Below are 25,145 nucleotides of genomic sequence, written 5' to 3' on the forward strand. Positions count from 1 at the left end.
CCTTCATCCCCATTTTATCCTCCTCTTTTTCTCTCTCCTCCACACACTCTCCTTCATCTTCAATCTTCCACTTTGAATTTGTTTGATTTCGATTTTGTTCATTCAGTGAGTTGATCAATCGTCAACAATGGCGCTACAATCGGCGCCGAAGCTGCTATACTCGTCACCGTCTCCGTCGGTATTCTCTGCCAACGAACGCCGTCTCATCTTCGCTGACTTCGTCGGTCTTTCTAAGAAGCGTTCTCGACGCCGGAGAATCGCCGGAACTTTCCGGAATTTTCCGGCGGTTTCTGCTGTTTCGTCGGCGATCAAGGCTGTTGTTGATGACGTTGACCGTGTTCATTCCTCTGGTTCTGCTACTCCTAGAGAATCAACCTCTTCTAATCCCTCCGAACAGCTGGTATACTATGACGATTCTTTTATTTTTAAATATTTTTAATTTTGAATTGATTATTTGGTGATTGCGCTACTTTCAGTTCAAATTAATATGCCATCATTCTAAACTTCAACATTTTTTTTAATTATTACACCTTATTATATGTGAATTTGCTTAATTATAATGCTTGAATTAATCAGTGATTCTGAAAATATGGTCATGTTTTCTATTTTGTTTGCTTGTTTGAATTTTTGATTTATTTTATTTTGTTTTTCGCGAAGATTCTACTTTCAGTTCTTTACAGGCCTGTTTGGTAGGTGGTATTGTGAATTTGTGATGATATGTTGCACCATATATATAGTTTATATGTTAGTCACTATGATTGTGCAATTAATTATTCCCTTAGTCTTTTCTTGTTTTTGACTGTATTTTTTTAAGAGACAATCAGGGTCCAAGCAGGAGGGATGGATTAATTATTTCTTTTCTTTTTTTTTTTTACTATCTTTTGTGATTTATACTCTTTCTTTTTAGTTGACATGTTTTTTTTTTCTCTTTTTTCTTATATATGTGATTTTTATAAGATTTGCCATGATATATGATTTCAAAAAGTTATCTTTTTATGATTTTGACTTATTGATTGTTCAAGGTTATACTGTTTGATCTTTTTTTTTTCTAAATCAGTTCGTTAGTAATAGTTGAAGCTATGTATTGGCAAACATGACCGTTAAAACGTGTGAACAAAAGAAAATAGTTGTTAGATTTGTTTTGGTATTTAATTTCATAAAAAAAAAAAGATCAAACACCATCATGGTAAAAATATTTATGTTGACAATAGTGAAAGTCAACTTGATTAGACTAAAGAAAACAAAGGGAGTAGTTCATAGTTCATACGGTTGGTTGGATAGGTGATAAAATTGGAATTAATTCATTTTTAAGATGCTGACTACTCTCTGTTTCTTTTATTTGCTCAATTTGTCTCTTTGCATGGTTTTCAATGAACATATTAGAGCATCAATATCTTCAACTTCGTATAAAATTTATAAAAAGTACTCCGTATATTTTAAAACTACACATTGAGACGAATCTAACAAGATCCGATGTAAATACAAGTGTCTTTTTCTTTAAACTCATATAGGAGGATAAGCAAATTTGAAATATAGTATATTGTAAATTTATTTGGATTGACCTTTTTTTTTTTGTCTGGGTGATTTGGCTTGAATTAGGTTATATTTATTTCATATTTGAATTTAATTTTATATGAATTCAGATTGATAATCTGTATCTTATAACAGAATTATAAATTGCCGAAATGTTGCTTGTGGTCAGAGTTAATTTCAGAAGATTGTTGATTGAATTTTAGTAGCATAAAACAACTTTTTATTTATTTATTTATTTTTTTTATTTACCTTATTAAAAGAACACGAACGCTATAGTCTCTTTTGTTTTATATTTAAATTTTTTCAATGTAAAAAAAATACCATAAGAATTGAGAAGTACAATTCTTAAATTAGAGTAGCAATTTTGTTTGTTTGTTTGAAGAGTATGAGATAAAAAGGATTGATTGTAGTGTTGTTTCTCACGATTTGGACTTCATATATTCCAGGCTGTAAATTTGGAGGATATACTTGCAGAGAGAGGGGCTTGTGGTGTTGGTTTTATAGCCAATTTAGATAATAAGGGGTCATTTCAGATAGTTAGGGATGCTCTTACTGCACTTGGTTGCATGGAGCATCGAGGGGGATGTGGATCAGATGACGATTCAGGTGATGGCTCAGGAGTAATGACTGCAATACCCTGGGATCTCTTTGATGATTGGGCCAAAGACCAAGGGATTGGTCCTTTTGATCGGACACACACTGGTGTTGGAATGGTTTTTCTCCCCAAAGAAGATAACCTGGCAGAAGAAGCCAAACAAGGTAAAAAACCAAGAAGACAGTAATCTTAATTTTCTCTTGAAATTTACTAAGTGTCACTTTCTTGGTTATGGCCTTATGGGAATGGGATATAGCATTTATTGGCACAAAGAAATGGTGGCGAGTAGAAATATCTAATTACTAATTGTAGTGTAAAACAGAAATCTGTTTTTAGGGATGTATGAAAGCTCAGCTGAGAATCATGTAGCCATGTACTATGTTACTCAAATACGGGTATGAGTGTTGGCCAAGTATTTGATATGTCAATGCTGATTATTTCAGACACAAGGGACAGTGTCCAAAAATTGGGATGTGGCATAAATGGAACATACCTTATATTTTAAAATACTGTTTCTAATGAACTCTAATGTACAAATACTCTGTACACACAATTTAAGCTGAATTGATTATTAATTCTTGTTGTAAGGCTTTTCCAAAGCTCATTGTTAGCTAAAATTACACATATTCTTCCTTTTCATTCATATATTTTTACATGTTCCTATATGGTTATGTGGTTCTAGATAGTTTAAATGTCTGGGTGAGCATTGAAGTGTCTAGTAAGAATTCCATACCCTTGTTGGAGTGTTGAGTGTTTGACATGGGTACAAAAGAAATTATGAAGGGTTGAAGTCATACAGGCCATGTCCATTATTTTGTTCACAAGTCGGTGCTATACGGATTATCTATCAATATTTATAACACTCAAGGATGAGCTTATTTTTCGTTGATATGGTCCAAACCACTTTTGGGATTCAAATTTGTTTTGCCGCTTGCTGCATTTGCAGTTGACTGCTAAGCTGTCATTGGGAAACCTATTATCGTTCTAAGCAAATTTTTAGAAATTATCGAGTTTTAGCTATAAGGATTCCATTTGTTTGTGGATGGGACTTGTGATGGTCCTTGGATTTTCTACTTCCACTTGTTCAAAGATCTACTTAGAGATAATATGTTTCAAATAAAAAAAGCAATTGATCATTTATCTCATCAAGGGGAGGTTTTTATACAATTAGCCTTTACCCCTTGCTTATTGAGGCAATTGGAGAGGTTTTTCCAAGAGATGCATGTATGTAACAATAATTTTTTCTGTTTAGGCAGATAATTTTGGACAACAGATCTGTTGAGAAAACTGTGAGATTTGAGAACCTTGTGTACCAAGCTTTTGTGTGATTGAACTGATTTTCTATGGTCCCTATATTTTTTTTTGCAGTTGTACTAAATATTTTTGCTCAAGAAGGTATTGAGGTGCTTGGCTGGAGGTCTGTCCCCACTAATAAATCTGTTGTCGGTCGAAATGCTAAAGAAACCATGCCCAACATACAGCAGGTTTTTGTTAGAGTTATCAAAGAAGAAGGTGTTGATGATATTGAAAGAGAGCTCTACATTTGTCGGAAATTGATAGAAAAAGCTGTCAGTTCTGAAACCTGGGGTTCTGAGCTTTACTTCTGCTCCTTATCCAATCAGACTATTGTTTACAAGGGGATGCTTCGGTCAGAAGTTCTGGGAATGTTTTACTATGATCTTCAGGATGAACTTTACACATCACCATTTGCCATTTACCATCGGCGGTACAGTACAAACACTAGTCCTAGATGGCCACTTGCTCAGCCGATGAGGTTTCTTGGTCATAATGGAGAGATCAATACCATACAGGTTGAGATTTGGGTTTCTTTTGAGTTTAAATTCGGCATGACCTTATTTTTTTAGTCACCAAAAATTTACTGTGAGATCCATGTACAGGGAAACTTGAATTGGATGCGATCTCGAGAAGCATCATTACAGTCGCCAGTTTGGCGTGGCCGTGAAAGTGAAATCCGTCCTTATGGAAATCCCAAGGCGTCTGATTCTGCTAATCTTGATAGTGCAGCAGAGGTAAGTATTCCTTTAAAGTTTATCTGAAAGCATGCTGTCTTAATAAGGAAAGTAATGGTTCTTTATGAGCAGATGAATGCTGTAACTTCACATATATAAAACTGCTTGTGGAAGCATGCAATAGAATTTTACAAATTCCAGAATTATTTCTGTTTTAATCGTGAAATTCTTATCGAAAGACATGAAGATTTTGAGGCTTTTCCCTTTAACCAACATTCCAGAAATATATTCCATATATCCTTAGAGAACCATTAAGGAGTTACCTACCTATTATTTGTTATACTGTTGATGGTTTCTTAAGGGAGGTGTTTTCAGTGGTGGCTGGGTGCCTGTTTGGTAATAAAATGGAAGTGGGGTTAGGATAATGGAGTAGTGTACTTAAAACAAAATTTTCATTATCTTCCATTTGTTTTCTGTTGTTTCTATTCTTGTAAGAAGAAACATGTAGACAATTTCTAATTGTATGCTATGACTAATATATGCCATTTGTTCTTCTGATCCATTCGCTCATTCTCTGCATTTTGTTCTTATGTATGTTACCCTAATCCTTTAGTTGTATCTTGTACGTTTTAATTGTTAATATGTTGCATGTGGACTATGAAATAAGAGGGGGGTTAATGCCGATTGTTCACATTTCTTTTGTGTTATTCTGCACTTCCCCCCCCCCCTCTCTTTTTCCCTTTACACAGTGGGATGGAGTGATCTCTAATTATGCTCTGTTTCCCTTTTTATTTCTCTGGTCTTGTTAATTTCTGCAGTTGTTGATAAGAAGTGGGCGTGCCCCTGAGGAAGCTTTAATGATTCTTGTTCCTGAGGCTTATAAGAACCATCCAACCTTAATGATCAAATACCCTGAGGTGATTCTTTTTATAATTCAAAGTTTAATGTTTGTTGATATTCAGAACTTGCATATATCTGGCTCAAGTTACTAGAAATATCGAGGTTCTTTAATTCATTTTAGTTTGAAAGTTTGATCGATTTGGAGATGCCAATTAATAAAAATAACTAAATAAGTCTAGAATTCTGTTTATGCAACTATAATTACACATTGGATTTTTGGTAATAGAACTATTTCCTTCCTCTTGTTATGTAGGTTGAAGATTTTTATAATTACTACAAGGGGCAAATGGAAACTTGGGATGGACCTGCCTTGCTTTTATTCAGGTGAATTGATGGCATATATTTTTTATCCTCCAATGTGTTTCTTGAAGCATTTTCTGGGCCATACTTCTTTGGATGTTTATGTTCCTAGATGCTCTCATGCATGTTCTTCATGTGATCCTTTTCATTTGTTCATTGAATTGAATGCCACTTAAACCTGAAAATGAAGTAATTTAGCATTTATTTTACTCTTTTTTTTTTTTTTTTTTTTTTTTTTATTTTTTTAATTTCATTTTGTGCATTTTTTCTTTCTAGGTCAATGTGTTATTTTGTACATCGACAGTGTTTGATATAAAATAGGGCCTAGACAACATTTAGCTGGGGTTTTAATATCACTGTCTTGATATCGTTTGTTTTGCTCATTGTTATAATTATTCTCGCTTCTCAATGCTGGCTTCAGGAACAGCATGATCTTGATACAGTTCTATGTATAATTATACATAATATAGAGCCTAAGATCATTCATGCAATTCTGAATATTGCATTTTCAGTTGTAGGAATTGTCCTGTATAGTTTTCTGGTAAAATCAAGTTATTAGAAGAATTTCATGTGGTCAAGATAGTCTCTGAAGCTATATTACTCAGACATAGGTATGGGTGTTTGTAGTATGGAATAGATGTTTAGACTGTTAAGACTTGTCAAGACTTAAAGTTCAAGATATGTGGACAATAATTGGATGGTGGTGGGGGGAAGTAGTTTTTATGAAACATATTCCTGTTTTTTAAGAACTTTTGTTTTTGATTGCCACATAGGTGAGGGTGTTTGTAGTATGGGTATATATTGAAATCACCTATTTGTCGATTCTAGTCTTTTGGTTTCTATTGATACTCATTTGTAGTTTTGCAAATTTGGTTTTGACTGCATATCTTTCAAGAATGAAAGAAGCAATGAATGCTCATCATCATAAATAATGGAGTTCTACTTTTCTTATTTGAATTAGCTTATCATTCTCTATGTTTTCCTCCTATAATACTCTTCTAGTTACTAAACTTTCTTTATTATTTTTCTTTTGTAAATGTTGGCATCATAAGTAGTGGATTTCCACTTTTCTTATTTGAATCAGCTTATCATTTTCTATATTTGCCTCCTATAATGCTCTACTAGTTACTAAACTTTTTTTTTTTTTTAATTTTTATTGCTCTGCTGTAAATGTCTCGTAGTGATGGAAAAACTGTTGGTGCTTGTCTGGATCGAAATGGTCTTCGTCCTGCAAGATATTGGCGTACAGTGGACAATGTCGTCTATGTTGCATCTGAGGTATGCTTTTCAATACACACTTCTTGTAAGTAAAATACATCTGTAGACAATGTTGTCTATGTTGCATCTGACGCCTTTGAATTGTGGTGTTCCACTCGACAAATCTAACAATATCCCACATGACTATAATTTGCCCAACATATCAATCAATAAAGAAGGTTTATTGTAAAAATGTGAATTTTCAAGTGTTGCAACTAAAAGTTTTTGCTAAAATATAGGGTGAGTGAGGACCAAAGGATAAATTTTATATATCCTCTGTTCACTTGTAGTAACACTTGAAAATTCACATACCATATCTAGGGATTCCAGTTGTATGCTTAGGGAGGGCTGGGAGGCTACTTGCTATAGACCTTCTGTCACTTTTTTAAATATAAATTGCTAAATATCTATTCCATATCAAAATTTGTTCGGAACTTCAAAATAAAAATTCCCTTGCACAAATATGGGAACTTCTGCCTCATGTTAGACATGGGAGGATAGCTATTTAGGTGAAGCTCTTTGGCAGCAGGGCCAAGGTTGTTGAGGTGCAATTGATAGCAAGGAGTAAGAGAAAGGTGGCTAGCTATTAAGCAGATTTATGGGGTCTAATGATTATCTGTCACATAGCCTTTTAGGTGAAGCTCTTTGGCAGCGGGGCCAAGATTACTGTGAAGTTTTTGATTGATAAGATATTTTAGCAATATACTTTTTGTTCGCTCAGAATAAATGTTAACAATACACTTTGACTTTCGGCAATATATGTTTGTTTGGGAGCTGTCTATGCTACTTACCATTTCTAATTTTCCCTAAAAAAGGCAATGCTAATTAGGGCAATGCTAAGTGTTGTGTCATGGAAAGCCTAAGCTTATTATCTGAAGTAAATTCAACAGAAAAATTAATTGTTCCAGGTGTTGTCTTCATATAGGTGGGAGTTTTACCAATGGATGAATCAAAAGTTACAATGAAAGGGCGTTTAGGTCCAGGGATGATGATATCAGTTGATCTCACCAGTGGTCAGGTTTGTACTCTTAACTTTTACGAAATTGTCTCAGAATGAGTTTGAAATATTTGCTGTACTAAGATGGTCATTTTCATGTTGGGTATTGTTGTAATTTGTTTTTTTTCTTGTGAATAATGTTAATGTGCCCTGTAGGTTCATTTTCATTTTCATTTTAAAAATAGTAATTCCATCGTATTGGTTGCTCTATTAATGTATCTCATATTACTTTGTCTGATTTGTTTTTCTGGTTGACATCTGTATTCTGTAACCTCATCATTTTGAGACTTGAACAATATTTGCTAGAATGTGCTGTGTATAAATGGCATTTCATAACTAATACATATATGAATTTGTATTGTTTAAATTTTCTCGATGTGCTGTAATAATATTCACTTTTCTTAATTTTTATGATTGTTTAAGTGTTTGCCTGTTTTGTATTAATAGGAAGACTCATTTCCCTTTAGGTTACCACTTCCAAACTTGATTCCCTAAGTGAGGATGTGAGATCTTTAAGAAATTAAAGGAATGTGTAAAATCAATTATTTAACCCAATTAGTATAATAGCTTCTACCTGGAGTTTGCCTGTGATAGGAGTTCTGTTTTAATTCTAGTTGGACTTTGCAAATAAATAAATAGCTAGCTTTATGCTTCCATGTTCTATCTTGATCTGCAAGGTCTTTCTACTGCAATGATGCAGTAATAGTTGTTTGATTTTAATTGCTGTAGCAGTAAAGGCACTGTGACATTAATGCTTCACTGGTATTCAGAAAGATTTAAGTTGCTTCAGCCAATCATCTTTAGTGGATTGTAACTGCAGGTTTATGAAAATACTGAAGTCAAGAAACGTGTAGCTTCATCTAATCCTTATGGAGAGTGGGTAAAGGAAAATCTGCGTTCATTGAAGGCTGTAAACTTTCTTTCAGGAGCAGTTTTGGAAAGCGACACAATCTTAAGAAATCAACAGTAAGATTCTTGCCCCTTTGCTATTTTAGGTTGCCTTGGTGTGGTGGACTTAAGACATAATTGTAAGACATGTATCCACTATCTAGAGTCAAGATAATCACAACCTGTTCCGTCTGGCAGCTTGATGTGCATGTTTCCCTCAATTAGCTACTAGAATCTACTTGTATGCAATTAGAACATGCCATTTCCTGTGTTACTTAAATGGGTATATTAACACGCAATCTTACAGGTTTTGGTTCCTCCTTTTGCATAAGTATCGACCTTTTTTTTTTTCCTTTGGTGAAAGCATAATCATCTAGTCTCCTGTAGTTGGATGTCACCTTTAAAATTGAGGAATTTGAAAGGTATAATTTCTGTCAAATAACCATTTATCTTGTCACACTTGTAATTTATAGTATGGTATGCTTTATTTGCCTTTTTAATTTCATTATTTATATTTAATTTGAACTTGGCTTTATGTATTTGCCCTCTATTGTTCGGAATTAAGGGTCCACTAGCCCATGGACAGTCAGGTCTAGACTTGTCATTATGACTCTATTCTACGGCCCAATTCGGTCAGGCTGTCTGTCTGGTCAAAATCAAAGGTGAAAGCAAGGCCCTTGAATAGATAAGATCTTGGTAGCAATAGAATATCACTAAATGCTGTCATTGTTATCTAAAAGGCTAATGATGGTAATCAATCTTTCATGGCGTTTTTAAAAAAAATCGGGATTTTTGTAGTTCAGAAATTGGATATTGTGAGTCACAAGGCCCGTTTAAGCTTTAGATTGGTGGCTTTTGCTTATGGCAGATAAAGCCTTTTATTATTTGTTACTTCTATGAACATGACACGGTGCTATACTGAGATGATAAGAGGATTTCTGTTTGCTTTTTCTTGTATGATTCTCAGAGTTCTTTTTGACAGGGCTTTTGGTTACTCAAGTGAGGATGTCCAAATGGTTATTGAAAGTATGGCTTCCCAAGGAAAGGAGCCTACATTTTGCATGGGAGATGATATTCCGTTGGCAGTGATGTCCCAGAAACCACATATGCTGTATGATTACTTCAAGCAACGATTTGCACAGGTTTGCTTTATGAACTTTTGAAATAAAGTTTGGGGTCCATTGAATTATTCCCTAGACCCCTTCATGTGGCAAAAATTTTACAAAAGTTGATAACTGAATAATATAGCGAATAGAGAGAAAATTAAGAGCAAGTGTTCATAGAAAGACAAAAAAGGTTGATGTGATGGAGAAGAAGCAAAAAATTTACGCAAAATATAAGTGTGAAATTCATTTTGGGACATTTAAAAAACAAATATGTTTGAAGTGAATGCTTAAATTCTATAATTGCACTTTTCTTATGCTTCTTATGCTTAAATAAGGATCTCATGATATAGCTAACTTTTCATCTTTACAGGTTACAAACCCAGCCATTGATCCCCTTAGGGAAGGGCTAGTTATGTCTCTTGAAGTTAACATTGGTAAGCGTGGGAATATATTAGAGGTTGGACCTGAAAATGCCTCACAGGTTAGTCAATTGACATTTCCCCTCACTTGGCTTTAAATGTGATTATTTATCGCAGTATACAAAGGATCATGGATCTGGATCACGTGTCTGATTAATGGCTATCTAGGTTTGATATTTGACGTATTCCACTGTGATTTAGGTTATTTTGTCCAGTCCAGTACTAAATGAAGGGGAGCTGGAAGCGTTGGTAAATGATCCCTTACTAAAGGCCCAAGTACTGCCAACCTTCTTTGATATAAAGAAAGGAGTTGAAGGATCTCTAGAGAAAAGACTTAATCGGTTATGTGAAGCTGCTGATGAAGCTGTTAGAAATGGTTCGCAGATGCTTGTCTTGTCTGATCGTTCTGATGAGTTGGTATATGCTGCTTTCTTTCTGATCCCTTTTGGAATAGAAATTATTTTCTGTTTGCGCACATTGCTAAATTTGTGTAGTAATTGTAATTGATGTCTTCTTTTCTCTAGGAACCAACTCGACCTGCCATCCCTATACTCCTTGCTGTTGGTGCTGTTCACCATCATCTAATTCAAAACGGCTTGAGAACATACACGTCAATTGTGGTTGATACTGCTCAGTGTTTCAGCACTCATCAGTTTGCTTGTTTGATTGGATACGGTGCAAGGTCAGATATATTTCTCTATTTGAAACTTACGAAGCTTTATCATCAACACATCATTACGCACATAGCATTTCCAATACCCTTTGTAGATCTTTCTAATTAGCATCATCTGTCATAAGCTATTAACCTGCTATTGAAACCGTCAAGCATATGCGGAGTAAATATTATTGAGTTCATGCATGAGAATTACGCACATATGTTAGTTACTAATACAATTTTTTTTAGCCTCTTATTTGATAAACTTACAAGATAAATTTTTTTTAACTAAACTCTAAAATTTATGTTCAAAACTTCATATCGATTAAAAGAAACCTCTCTAATACGTCAAATCACACTGTGATGTCCTCGAAATGCAACTTAACTCAAGATGTTGCTTTCAAGGTACCGCATTTGTCACCATGATGGCAACTACGACCACGGACCACCTTTTTGCATAGAATTTGCTATCACTTTAGAAAATGCCGATGGGGATTAAGGAAAAAGTAGCTGAGGAACTAATGACAGTCTGATGAAATTTCAGTGATAGCTAATAATTTAATAATGTAGCACAACTTTGATTATCCATACAATAATTAACTCAGACTTTGAGAAATTACAACGATACTTCTTAATCAGAAAAAAAGTAACTAAATTGTGCTAAGATGCTTTTTACTGATATCGTCAGATGACTCAGATATCCTATAATAATACCCCTGGAATTCCATGTACATCTTAAATACAAGTCTCATTTAAATATATGTTAATATTGGGTTTTGTCACAAGTTAAAAGAAAAACATGATACATCCGAAGTATTGTTTCTACCTTTATTGATCCCAAAATTGGATTGTTTTGAAAGATTCCATTACTGTTGGGTGTGTTTGCAAATTGGTCACAAGTGATTTGTAGCCTACAAAACAGGTGAATAAAAATCACAATCTTTCTCCTCTAGTCAACCACAACAGCCCCATTCCCTATCCTACACTAACAAATCTTTTCCTCTGTTAACACAACCCCTCTCCTTATCCTGCCATCATTGTACCCACTCACTGTCCAGCAGCTACCTTAACCCTCTCTCTCATCCCTTCTCCTGCTCACCACATTGCCTTATTGACATATATGACATTGCATCATCTCCATAAAACCAAAATACCTAACAATTATGCAAAAGCCCCTAGAAAAGGGATGATTTTTGAGAAAGTTACCAAGTGAACATCTTCAAAAACACATTACACCATCTTCATGAAGCCAAAATGCCCGGCAATTATGCAAAAGCCTCCAGCAAAATGATAGTTTTTGAGAATATTCTCCAGCAGGTAATCGGGACGCTGGAAGAGTGGGAAAGGGTAAGGAAATTGATGGTGGCAAGAGGTGGGGCCGTGGGGGAGGAGAATGATGATGTTGTTGGTAGTTGGTGCGAGGGGAAGGGGGAAAATATTTGATGGTAGTAGGAGGTGGTTTTGCTAGAACTTGGAATGTTGTCTGTGGTTGGTGCAGGGGAGGAGGAGTAAGGATGGTGTTGGTGTGACCATGTGAAGGTGGTGTGTGGTAGCTTTTTGAGATGGGAGGGGGAGGAGAGGAGTGAGAGGGTGGGGATCCATAGTGTTTGGAAAGGGGAGGGGAGGAGAGGAGAGGAGTGAGAGGGGTGGGGTGAGCAGAAAAAAAAAAAAAATTTAATGGCCAATTGGAACAAGGCACATTTATTTATTACCATCTTTACCTGCTTCGTTTGGTGAGCAAATGAGAGAGAGAATAGGTTGAGTTGGTGGCTGCTTGGGAAAGGCAGGGGATCCAGCTTTGTTGTTTCAGTTGTTTTTACTTTGTGCTGTATGTCTTAGGTCCTGATTCAATGCGTTGATGTTAATGTATATATATTGTTGTTTCAGTTGTTTTTACTTTGTGCTGTATTTCTTAGGTCCTGATTCAATGCGTTGATGTTAATGTATATATATGTATATAATTTTGCAGTGCTATTTGCCCATACTTAGCATTGGAGACATGTAGACAATGGCGATTGAGCAATAAAACCGTGAATTTGATGCGAACTGGAAAAATTCCCACAGTTACAATTGAACAAGCACAAAAGAACTTCTGCAAGGTTTGTTGCATAGCAATCCTGGACTACCCATCCCTGAAAAATAAGCCTGTGCGACTTGCTGTTTGTGTTGTTGCCTTTTATTTCCTTATTTTATTTTTAGTTGTTGCTATACTACTATACATAGTTATGATTGCGTTCTTTAATTTATTTTATTTTATCAATAAAACTCACACATTTCCCCCAGAATTGCTTTATGACAGCCTTAAATTAGTGCAAAAAAAAAAAAAAAAAAAAAAAAAACCCTCTCCTTCCCTCCCCAATAAAATAAAATTAAGAAGTATGATTGATTTACTTCACAACTAATATTTTTTTATTTTATTTGCTTGTAGGCTGTTAAATCTGGTCTTCTTAAAATTCTTTCAAAAATGGGTATCTCACTGCTTTCTAGGTATGCACTCCTTAGTCCTTACTCCAGATCTGCATAAGTTTTCTGCAATTTTCCTTAATTTTGTTGCTTTCTTATATTCTGTTCCCCTATCTAGATTTTAATTTTATTTTTTCAAGTTTATGCTATGGCCAGTTAAATTGATAGTCTTAATCTCATTTCACAATATAGTTACTGCGGTGCTCAAATATTTGAAATATATGGGTTGGGAAAAGATGTTGTTGATATAGCTTTCCGAGGGAGTGTCTCTAGCATTGGTGGAATGACTCTTGATGAGGTAAGCTAGGAAGCTCTCTCTCTCTCTCTCTCTCTCTCTCTCTCTCTCTCTCTGTGTGTGTGTGTGTGTGTGTGTGTGTCTGTCTGTCTGTCTGTCTCTCTCTCTGTACACATATTCCTTTATACTGCATAATTTGTCTTGTATCACGACTGTCATATCTTTGACTGCTTATATGCATAATGAGTAGCTATCAGTCTTAATGATGGATAAAATTAATGGCATATTGTACTGAGATTACCATATATTTTGTGCCTGGAAGCCTTATTGCCTGTAGTTCTATGTCAATATATGCTCATGAATGTTCCTAAGAACCCACAATGCACCATAAGAATTTCCAACGACTCATTGTGACATGCTCCCAACCAATCTTCTAGTGGCAATTTTGTGCAGTGACGCAGTCTCATCTTTTTGGGGATCATGCATGATGCATTATCCAATGATTAATGTTGCTTTGATCCACCTGTTTGATCCTATCATCCTATGTAAATAAGCTCCTATGGCATTTTGCATGGTTATCTGATATAAAGGCTCATGGTTGCAAATTAACTATCTTGGGATTTATTATTGATCAAACATATATAATAGTAGGAAAATTCTATTTGTTCTGGTGATTGTAGTCCATGTCTTATCCTGACTCTTTCTGGTGAATATTTATCTGTAGCTTGCGAGAGAGACGTTGTCCTTTTGGGTTAAGGCATTTTCCGAGGATACAGCCAAAAGACTGGAAAATTTCGGGTTTATACAATTCAGACCTGGAGGTATTACTTGCACACTGCTGTCTTATTTTTGCCTGTCGAAACTCTTGACTTGATGATGATGACATGACTTTTGTTTTATTACTTTCCTTGTCAAGTGAGTACATATTTCACAGAGTACGATTTTAGATTCGGAGTAACCCAAAACTAATATTTCTGCAACATTTCTAGTTACGGTTAGTTGTGTACACCCTTTCAATTAACGGGACTGAAAAATCTTAATGCTAACTCCTTTTTCAAGGTGTCCGATTCTGGTCATGCTTTCTTGCTGGACAAACTCTTGCCTAGCTACAGTTTTGTAATGTATTCTGAAAAACTTAATTATAACATAAGCCGTTTCATTAATGGAATAAGTGAATGCCTCAAAAAAAAAAAAAAAAAAAAAAGGAATAAGTGAATAACCAACATGAATAATCCTTTTCTTAATCCCATTTTTGAATCAACTGGGCATTTATTCTATATTTGGTGATCTGATTATCATAACAATTCCAAGTGTTTAAAGGCTTACGTTTTCAATACAATTGTAATCACAAACTATGCTATAAATGTGGATGTATAGTAAAACAAACATGTAAGTGTAATTGAAAGAACATTTATCTTTGCTCCTGAGTGTAGGATCTAAGCGTTAGTGAACAAATTTCTAAAATTATTTGTCACACGCTATATCTAGTGAATTGATTATCCCTTTGTTTAAAATTTAGAGTTGAATATTTATTTTAATGACCAAATTTGCCAATTACCAGTTATATTTTCCGTGAACCTTTTCATCAGACTTCTATTCTGTGGGCAATATTGGTGTGGGCAATATTGGTCTCTTTGCGTAGGCACTACGTTTAGCAAAGGATCACATATTTATTGATAAGGAAAGCATAGCTTTGGGCAATAATATCTTTGCATAGGCACTAGGTTTTTGGAAGGGTCACAGATTATCTACTGATCAGAAGAAAGCGTAGCTTTGACTGGAGCTCCACTGGGTTGTTAATATTTTCATCTTAATAATATCTTTGCTGTCGTATCCTTTTTGAAAGAAGCATCACCCTTCTCTTCTATAAACTCATACTGGTGTCAGGTGTTTGGAACCTTTGGATGATGGAAAGGTGATAGATTGTGAAAGACCGTTCTTCCTTATTTGGATTTATGATTGGGGAAAAGGGGAAGGTAAAAAATTAGAGTTATTCATTTTCCTTCCCCTTTTAATAAACCAAAGGAATACACTAGCTCACTCCTTCCCTCTCCTCTCCCCTTCTACTTGATTGCTGACCAAGTAACCTAGTTTTCTATTAAAAATAAATAAAATATCTTTGTTTAAGAGCTCAAGAGTTCAGTTGGATTTTGTTGGATAAGTTTCTTGCTGCTGTGCTTCTGAAATCTATACATTTTGACAAGCTTTGGATCTTCTTAACTTCATCTACAAAATAAGACCTTGCATTGTTCATCTCTGATTGGGAAGGCCAGAGCATTCATGACGTTATAAATGCTTGCTTATATCAATTGGATATAAAAGGTTATTGGGCTTTAAGTCAACAAGTCCCTTAACTCTTATATTTTTCATCTTCTTACTATGTTTATTGTTAATGTCTGTACTTCTGCAGCACTTAACAACATAAAAAAATTGTGGCAATGTAACTGCATTTTGATTCCTTTTTGAATATGCTCAGTCCATGATTTTGGTTCTGTAAACAGCTATTCTTTTAATTTCGTTTAGCTTATTGATTTTTCTGTTTCCTTAAATTTTGAATGTTGAATGGTTTCTTACACTATTTATGTTCTTTTTGTAGGGGAATATCATGTAAACAACCCAGAGATGTCAAAGTTGCTTCACAAAGCTGTCCGCAACAAGAGCGAAAGTGCTTATGCAGTTTATCAGCAGCATCTGGCTAACAGACCTGTCAGCGTGAGTTTTCTTGAATCCGTGTTGATTTAAGAGCTAATTATCTCGCATGAGTTGCATCCATTTTAATCCTGTGAGGGCCACATTAATAGCGTGTGTTACATATGTGAAAGGATTGTTTTTTAGTGCTTTTGATGCTCTTTTGTTTCTTTGGTGGGGAAGGGGTCAATTATTACTTCTTCACTGCAGGGAGTTTTTAGGCATTACTTGGGAGGCTTGGGATAGTGTGTGTGTGTGTGTGCGCGTTTTTTTCCTTGTGTTTATTTTACTCACCAAGTGTGGCATATCGTATTACTGTTGTACTTGAGAATTGGAAGATTTGGACATCTTGTATCCAAGTTTGTTGTTATAAAGATTAATGTTAGTTGTATCCTTGTGGAGGCCAACTATTTCAAAAGTCCCTAGATCTCTTGACATAGCCTTTTAAAATTTTAGGAAGCTGTTACCATTTCTAATCAGTTTCCAGGTAGAGAGCTAAATCACTTTTTAGATTAGAGTTTCTCACTATCCTTGATTCTGTATTTCGTGAACTCCTTTCAGCTCCCTAGGGATATGCTATTCTGTGTCTTGTTACAAATTTAAACGTGTCTGCAAATATTGCTAATGACTGAAGTACTGAAAAGATAATATGAAATGAAATTGTTTCAGGTTCTTCGTGATCTTCTGGAGTTCAAAAGTGACCGGGCGCCTATTCCTGTGGGTAGAGTAGAACCTGCTACATCTATTGTCGAACGCTTTTGTACTGGTGGAATGTCCCTTGGAGCTATCTCTAGGGAGACTCATGAAGCAATTGCCATTGCGATGAATAGGTTGGGTGGAAAATCCAACTCAGGAGAAGGTGGTGAGGTATTCACTCTCTTCTATAAAAACTTTTATGGCTAACAATCTTTGTGCTTCATTTTTATGTTCCCATCTTTCACAATATATGCGCCGTAGTTATTGGTGGTGTTCTTTTTTGTCAGGATCCAATTAGATGGCGTCCCCTGACCGATGTGGTTGATGGGTATTCCTCTACTCTGCCTCATCTAAAAGGTCTTCAAAATGGAGACACAGCAACTAGTGCCATTAAGCAGGTGACTTTATATAATCAGCTAGGGGTTTTTTTTTTTTATATTTGTTTTATTTTTTTTTTATTTTTTATTATATATATACAAAGATTCTTCTTATTGTCACAGATGAGCACCTATAGATTCTCACCTTTTTAGGCCATGTATAAATTCTTGTCTAAAATCTTGCTTTATTTCCGTTGAATGGTTGACCTGCAATTCTTGAATTTTACAAGCTTTTTATTTTCTTCAGGTTGCATCTGGACGTTTTGGTGTCACTCCAACGTTTTTGGTTAATGCCGATCAATTGGAAATCAAAATTGCACAGGGTGCTAAGCCTGGTGAAGGAGGCCAATTGCCTGGAAAAAAAGTTAGTGCATATATTGCCCGATTGAGAAACTCGAAACCTGGGGTTCCTCTTATTTCTCCACCACCTCATCATGACATTTATTCCATTGAAGATCTTGCACAGTTAATTTATGACCTTCATCAGGTACAAATCCTATTTATCAATGTTATAGAGATCCATTTACAAGTAATTACAGCTTTCACTCATTATGAAAATTTATCAGATTAACCCAAAGGCCAAGGTATCAGTAAAACTAGTAGCAGAAGCTGGTATTGGCACTGTTGCCTCTGGTGTTGCAAAGGGTAATGCAGACATCATTCAGGTATATATGTCCTTTCCATATGTTATATTGAGGTATGAATGTCTCTGTATCACTGCTAGAGTGTTCTAAAAATGGCTTACACTAACATCTACATAAACATATGTCCTTTCCATATGTTATATTGAGGTAGAGTGTTCCAAAAATGGCTTACACTAACATCTACATAAACAGAAACACATTACAATTATAACAGATTGGAAGAAAACAAATTATACAATTTAGTCATGGCTAGATGGTCAATATGTAAATTAAGTACTTGTATAAGTCACATTTGACAAATTAGTATTCAGTAGTAAATTGTTAATTTTAATTTGCAGTAGGGCATACTTTTGCACAAACATAATGTCACCTTGAAACCTTACATATTCATGTCAGAACAATTTTTTTTTAGTAAGAATATTATTCAACTGACAGTGATAATTATTGATGTGGGCCTTCTTCTCTTGATATTTTGATGTTAGTTTCATGATTGCATAACAGTCAACTTAAATTTTATTTTTAAGCTCAGAGCAGTCCTCTTTTTTTAGTCATAGCATCATAATATTTTCTGATCTGGAAGTTGTGGGTTTTTAACTGCAAGTGTTCTTCTTGGGAGTGAGCGATACTTAATACTTATGGAATCTTGTGAGCTTTGAAGCACAAATTTATTAATTTTAGTGATATCGGAAACCCGATGAAATCCTAGATAGCTCATTTAGATTTAGTTAGATTGGTGATTTGGGAAGCTACCAATGAGGTGGATCTCTCACTACATGGCAAGACTGCCGGAATCAATGTGGCTTGACATGAGAAATGAACCAACTGTATTTTCTGTCCTGTGTTGGGACTACATATCCATTTATGCTCCAAGCTTTCAATTTAGGACTGGAGTCAATTCACAGCTTGATTTGCAGGTATCAGGACATGATGGTGGAACTGGAGCTAGCCCAATAAGTTCGATTAAGCATGCTGGTGGACCTTGGGAACTTGGACTTACAGAAACCAACCAGGTTTGTATAGCACAGGAATGTCTCAAAATGTTTCTTTTTGGTTATCTAATTTCTCATTTCATTACTGACTAAATTATTTTAAAGACCCTTATTGCAAATGGACTTAGAGAGAGGGTCATTTTGAGAGTTGATGGTGGGTTAAAAAGTGGGGTTGATGTCATGATGGCTGCAGCAATGGGTGCTGATGAGTATGGTTTTGGATCGTTGGCAATGATAGCTACAGGCTGTGTTATGGCTCGCATTTGCCACACGAACAACTGCCCTGTTGGTGTTGCTAGCCAGGTATACCATTTTTGATATTACACTTTATTACTTTTCTTCTCTCCAGGGGTTGTCTTTCTTACACTTCCATTCTCGCATAAATTAATAACAGAGGGAAGAATTACGTGCCCGATTTCCTGGTGTGCCTGGTGATCTGGTGAACTACTTTTTATATGTTGCTGAGGAGGTAATTAACTGTTTACTTAGTTTCTGAGACTTCTAAAAACAATCAGTTTATGGGGGTACTGGGACATAATGTGGTTTTGTGGTTTATAGTAGTAGCTGGACATTGGATTATACTTTACAAAATCATGAATGTAGTCTTTATGCAGTGACCTTTTTTAATGGTTGCCAGGTAAGAGGAATTTTGGCGCAGTTGGGTTTTGAGAAGTTGGATGATGTGATTGGGAGAACAGATATTCTAAAACCAAGAGACATCTCATTGATGAAAACTCAACATCTTGATCTCAACTACTTACTTTCTGTATGTTCATTTCAAACTTGTTATATGTATAATTATATGATTGTTTCTTCATAACTTCACTTAATTCTCTGCTAACTGGTGTGTAATCCCCCCCCCTCTTCCCCCAAATCTATTTCCAGAGTGTTGGTTTACCAAGGATGAGCAGCACTTCCATCAGGAAACAGGAAGTTCATACCAATGGACCAGTGCTGGATGATCAAATACTTTCAGATCCTGAGGTATATTTAGGAATCATAAATTAATTCATACCTCAATAAGAAAAGCAAAATTTGTTGTGTTATTGATGGTCTCTTTGGTAGGTGGTATATACTATATATGGTGGTATTTGGAAAAAACTTAAGTTTAGTTTTACAGGTTTCATCCTAATGTCCACAGTAATGCTGCCCATTCCCCAAACTTAAAAATTTCTTCATAAATTTCCATAACCAAATACTTTCTCTCAAGTGAAAATGAATGGTAGAAAAATTTTATGTTGAAAAGAGATATTTTGGGGTTGATTAGCATTACCTTAGGCATTCACACAAGATGTTCCTTGCAAATTTATCAATCCCATTTACACTTATCAAATGGGCCATGAACATGGTTTTGAATCTTGGATGCCGCTGTGATTGCGGTAATGGCTGCGGAACTACTATCACGAGCAATGCGGTTGTTGTGGCCTAATATTTGGGTCATGGTAGGCTCAAAATTTCTTACAATGGGTTGTGAATTCGTGATGCAGTGATGTGGCTGAGATTTAATACCATGGTCGTGAAGGCTTTTCTAGTCTGATTTGATTTGTTTACTTGGTCATTTTTTTTTTTTTTTTATACTTATATGCATTGTGTTTTTATGTTGGTGCTGCTGTTTCGTTCAAAATTTCTGATTCCATAAGGTTAGGATTGCAAATGATAATGTATTGCCAGAAATGCTACTCCTATGGTGTAATAGACCGACTTTAGGGGGTAATTAAGTAAAAGACAAATTTAATTAAGAAGAAGAGAAGGAAAGAAAGCATTCAGCTTTTAGTATGTTTTATTATGGTTTTTCCATTTTCGTTAAGTAGTCACATGTAAGCTTTAAGGTCAACCTTGACCATTAGTATAAGTAAGTTAGTATGGGTAACATAGAAGGTAGGCAGAAATTAGTGAGGAAAAATTGGAGAGTTGCAACCTTAAGTTGCTAGGAGATTTGTAGCCTCAAGCTACTGAGAGACTCATAACCTCAAGTTATGGCTATCCTTATGCAATCCAACCATTAATCAATCAAATGTTCAAGCTTTCAGCATTAAATTAATATTAATTGTGCTTAATTAAAACAGTAGAATCCAGTCTATAACATATGGCAAGAAAGTTTTGTAGCTATTGTTGCTACATTTTATGACCAGAATGGCTACTTTTACGGGATTAAGGCTTTGATTGATTGATTGATTGAATGGCTATTTTTACGGCAAAGAGTTATGTAGCTAACCCACCAGGTAGTTGCTATTAAGAATGGCTTAGAAGCATGCAAATTGCTAAGTCTTCATAATCAATTTTGTCTTTTACTATAATTGCCAGAGTTGACCAGCTGCAATGTGTAAAAGAAACACTTCCTCGGTCTATCACTATTCCTGCTATATTAACATACTATTGGTTAATGTCTACTCATTTAGTCATTTATTGTTAGTGAACATGGAGAATATATTATGGACAAGCGGTTACAGGGTTAAGTGTTGGAGTAATAGTGTGTTAAATGCATTGAGAGAATAGTAACTGACATTTACGTAAGTATGACTAAAGGATCAAGCAACATAAGATAATTTTTTTTGTAAAACATATCATATCTTTTTTTAGTGTTCATTAACTATCTGCAAGTCTGTTACAATAAGCGCTCTGCAATTGTATTTTTAAATATGGATACATTTAAGTCCAGAAGGTTCTATTGGTATTAAGATTTAAATTAAATCTCTAAGTTCTCTCTCACAACTCCTGCAGATTATAGATGCTATTGAGAACGAAAAGATTGTTAACAAAACTGTTAAGATATTCAATGTGGATCGAGCTGTATGTGGCCGTGTAGCAGGTGTTATTGCCAAGAAGTATGGTGACACTGGTTTTGCTGGGCAGCTGAATATAACGTAATGTCTATTTGATGTTTTAAATTATTCATCTCAAGAGCTATATCTCATTCCTCAACTCTTTACTCGTATGGAAAGTTTGGGCTAATAGAACAATTAACCTCATTCATGTCTGCAGTTTTGAAGGGAGTGCAGGCCAATCTTTTGCAGTCTTTTTGACACCTGGAATGAATATCCGCCTTGTTGGAGAAGCTAATGACTATGTAGGAAAGGTATGAACCGTATGATAATGATGTGCAAATAATATAAGTCATCTGTCATTCTTGAACTTTAAGTCTTTGGTATAGTAGGAGAATTTGCAACATGTCATGACCATCTCTCATCAACCTTAATTTAAACATTGATTTGCTCTCTGTACTGGCAATGTAAATCAATACCTGAATCCATGTTTGGGTTTTGATAAAAACAACTATGAAATTAAATGAACACAGCTTGGCTTTCAATTCATTTTCGCTCTCCTCTGTAAGTTCGTTTGGGTTACATTCTGGTGTATAATTTCTAACTTAGTGATCAGATGTGGAGTAAAATTTTCTTCTGTTGTTTAATGAGAGACTTGTTGATTTATTATAATAAATAGCCCATAACTTTCACCAAATTTCAGGTTTATCTTTTTAAGTTTCCTATTAACAATTGTTTTGAATTAAATGTTCACAGGGTATGGCTGGAGGTGAGTTGATTGTTACTCCTGCAGAAAATCCTGGATTTTGCCCAGAAGAAGCTACAATTGTTGGGAACACCTGTTTATATGGAGCAACAGGAGGTCAAATTTTTGTAAGAGGTAAAGCAGGGGAACGATTTGCTGTAAGAAATTCACTTGCCGAGGCGGTTGTTGAGGGTACTGGTGATCACTGTTGTGAATATATGACTGGTGGTTGTGTTGTCATACTTGGAAAGTGAGTGTAGTCTTATTTACTAATATTAAATATCTTGCACTTGGAAAAGAAGAAAATATTCTCATCTTTCTCTTTCCCTTCAACAGAGTTGGTAGAAATGTTGCTGCCGGCATGACTGGAGGTCTGGCATACATACTTGATGAAGATGATACTCTCATTCCAAAGGTTGGATTTCATTTCTGAATATGTTATCCTTGTGCTCATTATTAGGGATGATGGCTATTTGCAAGAGGATATTAAATGCTGCATGTGTAGACATAGCCCAGTTCTTGGCTATGCAAGACTATTCTTTTTGTTGAACCTTCTGCTCTTCTAAGTGTGCTGGTTGAACCTTCTGCAAGACAGTAAAGGAACTCGAGGATGGCATATTATCTTAGATTAGCACCCTGTTTGACTCCAGTGTGCTTGTTTATTCTCTGTCAAAGTCATAATTTGATGAAATTGTATACTAATTGCTGCGTGTATTTGAACCAGGTAAACAAGGAAATTGTGAAAATTCAGAGGGTGACAGCTCCTGTTGGGCAGATGCAACTCAAGAGTTTAATTGAAGCTCATGTTGTAAGTATTCTATACAAACAGCAATATTACTATGCAGAAACAACGTGCCTTCTATTTGTCTTATACTCTTATGATGAGTTTCAGGTTTTCTAAAAATGACTTAGAAGTGACTGAACCCTTCTAATGGAAAAATGACTTGTGAAACTGGCACTAAAACTCATAAAATGACACACAATGTCATATAAATGTCGCTCATTGAATGGACACATAAGGTCATACAGTGACACAAAGTTCTTGAAAATTAACTTGTAAAAATGGCACAAAATCATCTTTAAGCTGATTCCCTTGTACTTGAAACAGGACACTGACATTTATATAAATGATGCAAAGCGTTTCAGTAAAAATAAAACATTCAAATTTTGTAAAATGCTGCATTTAAGAATGACACTCTACATTGAAAGAGGGTACTAGTAGAATTGACGTAGAACTCCTCAGAAATTACAAAAAAATTGAGAAAATGATACGGTGTACTTGTTAAACTGACACAACCATGAAGGATTACTGAATAAGAACTTTAAAATCACATACCCTTCCCTATTCCTTCTCACTCTTTTAACAATTGCTTTAAAACTGGAGCACTAGCTACTCAAATTGCATGTCTAAATCCTCTCTCCAGTCCAATTTATTTCCATGATCATGGGCAAAGCCAGCCACTAATTTCAAAAATTAGAAAATACTTGTCAACTTTGTGCATGGTGTTGGTTATTTGAGTACCCCCAAAAACATTATCATGCCTTAATTCTTACAAAAGACACCACAATCTTCAAGACTAAATATATCACTGACAAACTACATGAAAAGAGTAACATCCATATGTTATTCATGTTTGTAGGAAAGAATTGCTTAGTCGTCTGTAGCCTTAAATCTATAAAACGAAAACATTCGTCACCCATTTGTGATTTTAATGTCATATAATTAACCTGCTAGCCTATCTTTTGAAATGCAGGAAAAAACCGGAAGCTCCAAAGGTGCTACTATTTTGAAGGACTGGGACAAGTATCTGCCACTCTTTTGGCAACTGGTACCACCTAGTGAAGAAGACACTCCTGAGGCTTCTGCAATGTTTGAGCAACAAACTACTGAGGAGGAGGCCACTTTACAGTCTGCATAGAGAGAATTGCTACAACATGTCATTTCTTCACCTGAAGATGTCCAGATTACTCGTCACAATTTGAATTGGAAGAAGAGTGAAAGGTGGGGAGCGTTCAGCTGCACCTTCTGCTTAATGTATAGGGATTGATTTTGGAGCCTGTTAAGGCCACACTCTGCGCCTCAGCTGAGTTCCTTTGTCACGAGATGAAGGTCTTCATTTCTTCGACTTGGGACCTGATCTATTCATGAATGTCTTACTGTGAGGAGAACCGTATATATTGCAACTGTAAATTCTCTCATACTTAACTGTCCTCATTTTTTTGGGGGGTGTTATTTTCCTTGAGATCTAATCTTAGATCCTAAAGGTATATTGTTGACCTGCAGACAAGTGCTGCATGTAATTTGTGGATCAACTTGTCCAAAATTATGAATAACTTAAGTAAATATAATGCGTCTTTGATGCCTTAAAACTCTCATTAAATAATCTTCCTAGTCTCAAATTTTTGGAACCTCATTCCATTAGTTTTCTTATTGACTGATTCGATATGTATATATTCTGCTACCCATGAAATAAAGCTGTATAGTGATGGAGTAGTTGTTTTTGAGGTTAAATACCTCGGCTTGTCTTCCAATATATTTATTCAAGTTCCTCTTAATTTTAAATAAGTCAGCTAGTTTTTTTTTTATCCTCGTAGAACTATATTTACTTTGTAAATTCTCTGTATCTCTGAATAATCTCTTTCGAGTTCTCTACATCAAACTTGTTAATTTATAACCTCTCATCATTTTACTGTGAATTAAATGCACAAGAACTTTACTTGTTTAGGTAAAAGAAACAATCAATTGTATTCATGCTTCCAAGTTTTCTAATTGTTTTGTCTTTTAAGCAACATATTGCTGTTAAATCATTATGCTCACTATCAGATCATTCAGATGTGTGACTGTGATAGTTACAGTACTTTCATAGTTTCGTTGCTAGTTAAAGTTTACGACAAGCATTTCTAATACGAAGGTACAGTTGTTCTG

The 25,145-nt window shown here is 35.2% G+C and overlaps 1 protein-coding gene across 1 annotated transcript; it reads left to right on the plus strand.

The window, feature by feature from the left end:
* Positions 1-127: 127 nt before the first annotated feature.
* On the plus strand, positions 128-24,713 carry LOC110710572 (ferredoxin-dependent glutamate synthase, chloroplastic). Its single transcript, XM_021888898.1, has 33 exons — positions 128-400; positions 1,980-2,292; positions 3,497-3,939; positions 4,027-4,158; positions 4,917-5,015; positions 5,252-5,322; positions 6,480-6,576; positions 7,481-7,573; positions 8,373-8,518; positions 9,423-9,582; positions 9,917-10,027; positions 10,167-10,382; positions 10,490-10,647; positions 12,590-12,719; positions 13,049-13,107; positions 13,276-13,381; positions 14,043-14,139; positions 15,915-16,030; positions 16,676-16,873; positions 16,990-17,100; positions 17,327-17,566; positions 17,646-17,744; positions 18,638-18,733; positions 18,818-19,015; positions 19,107-19,181; positions 19,350-19,478; positions 19,598-19,696; positions 21,434-21,576; positions 21,695-21,788; positions 22,231-22,469; positions 22,556-22,634; positions 22,944-23,027; positions 23,974-24,713. The coding sequence occupies exons 1-33, from the start codon at positions 128-130 to the stop codon at positions 24,136-24,138; spliced, it is 4,869 nt and encodes a 1,622-aa protein (XP_021744590.1). The 3' UTR covers positions 24,139-24,713.
* The last annotated feature ends 432 nt before the right edge of the window (positions 24,714-25,145 follow it).

This window comes from Chenopodium quinoa, unplaced genomic scaffold (genome assembly GCF_001683475.1).
Source record: "Chenopodium quinoa cultivar QQ74 unplaced genomic scaffold, ASM168347v1, whole genome shotgun sequence".
Lineage (NCBI taxonomy): Eukaryota > Viridiplantae > Streptophyta > Magnoliopsida > Caryophyllales > Amaranthaceae > Chenopodium > Chenopodium quinoa.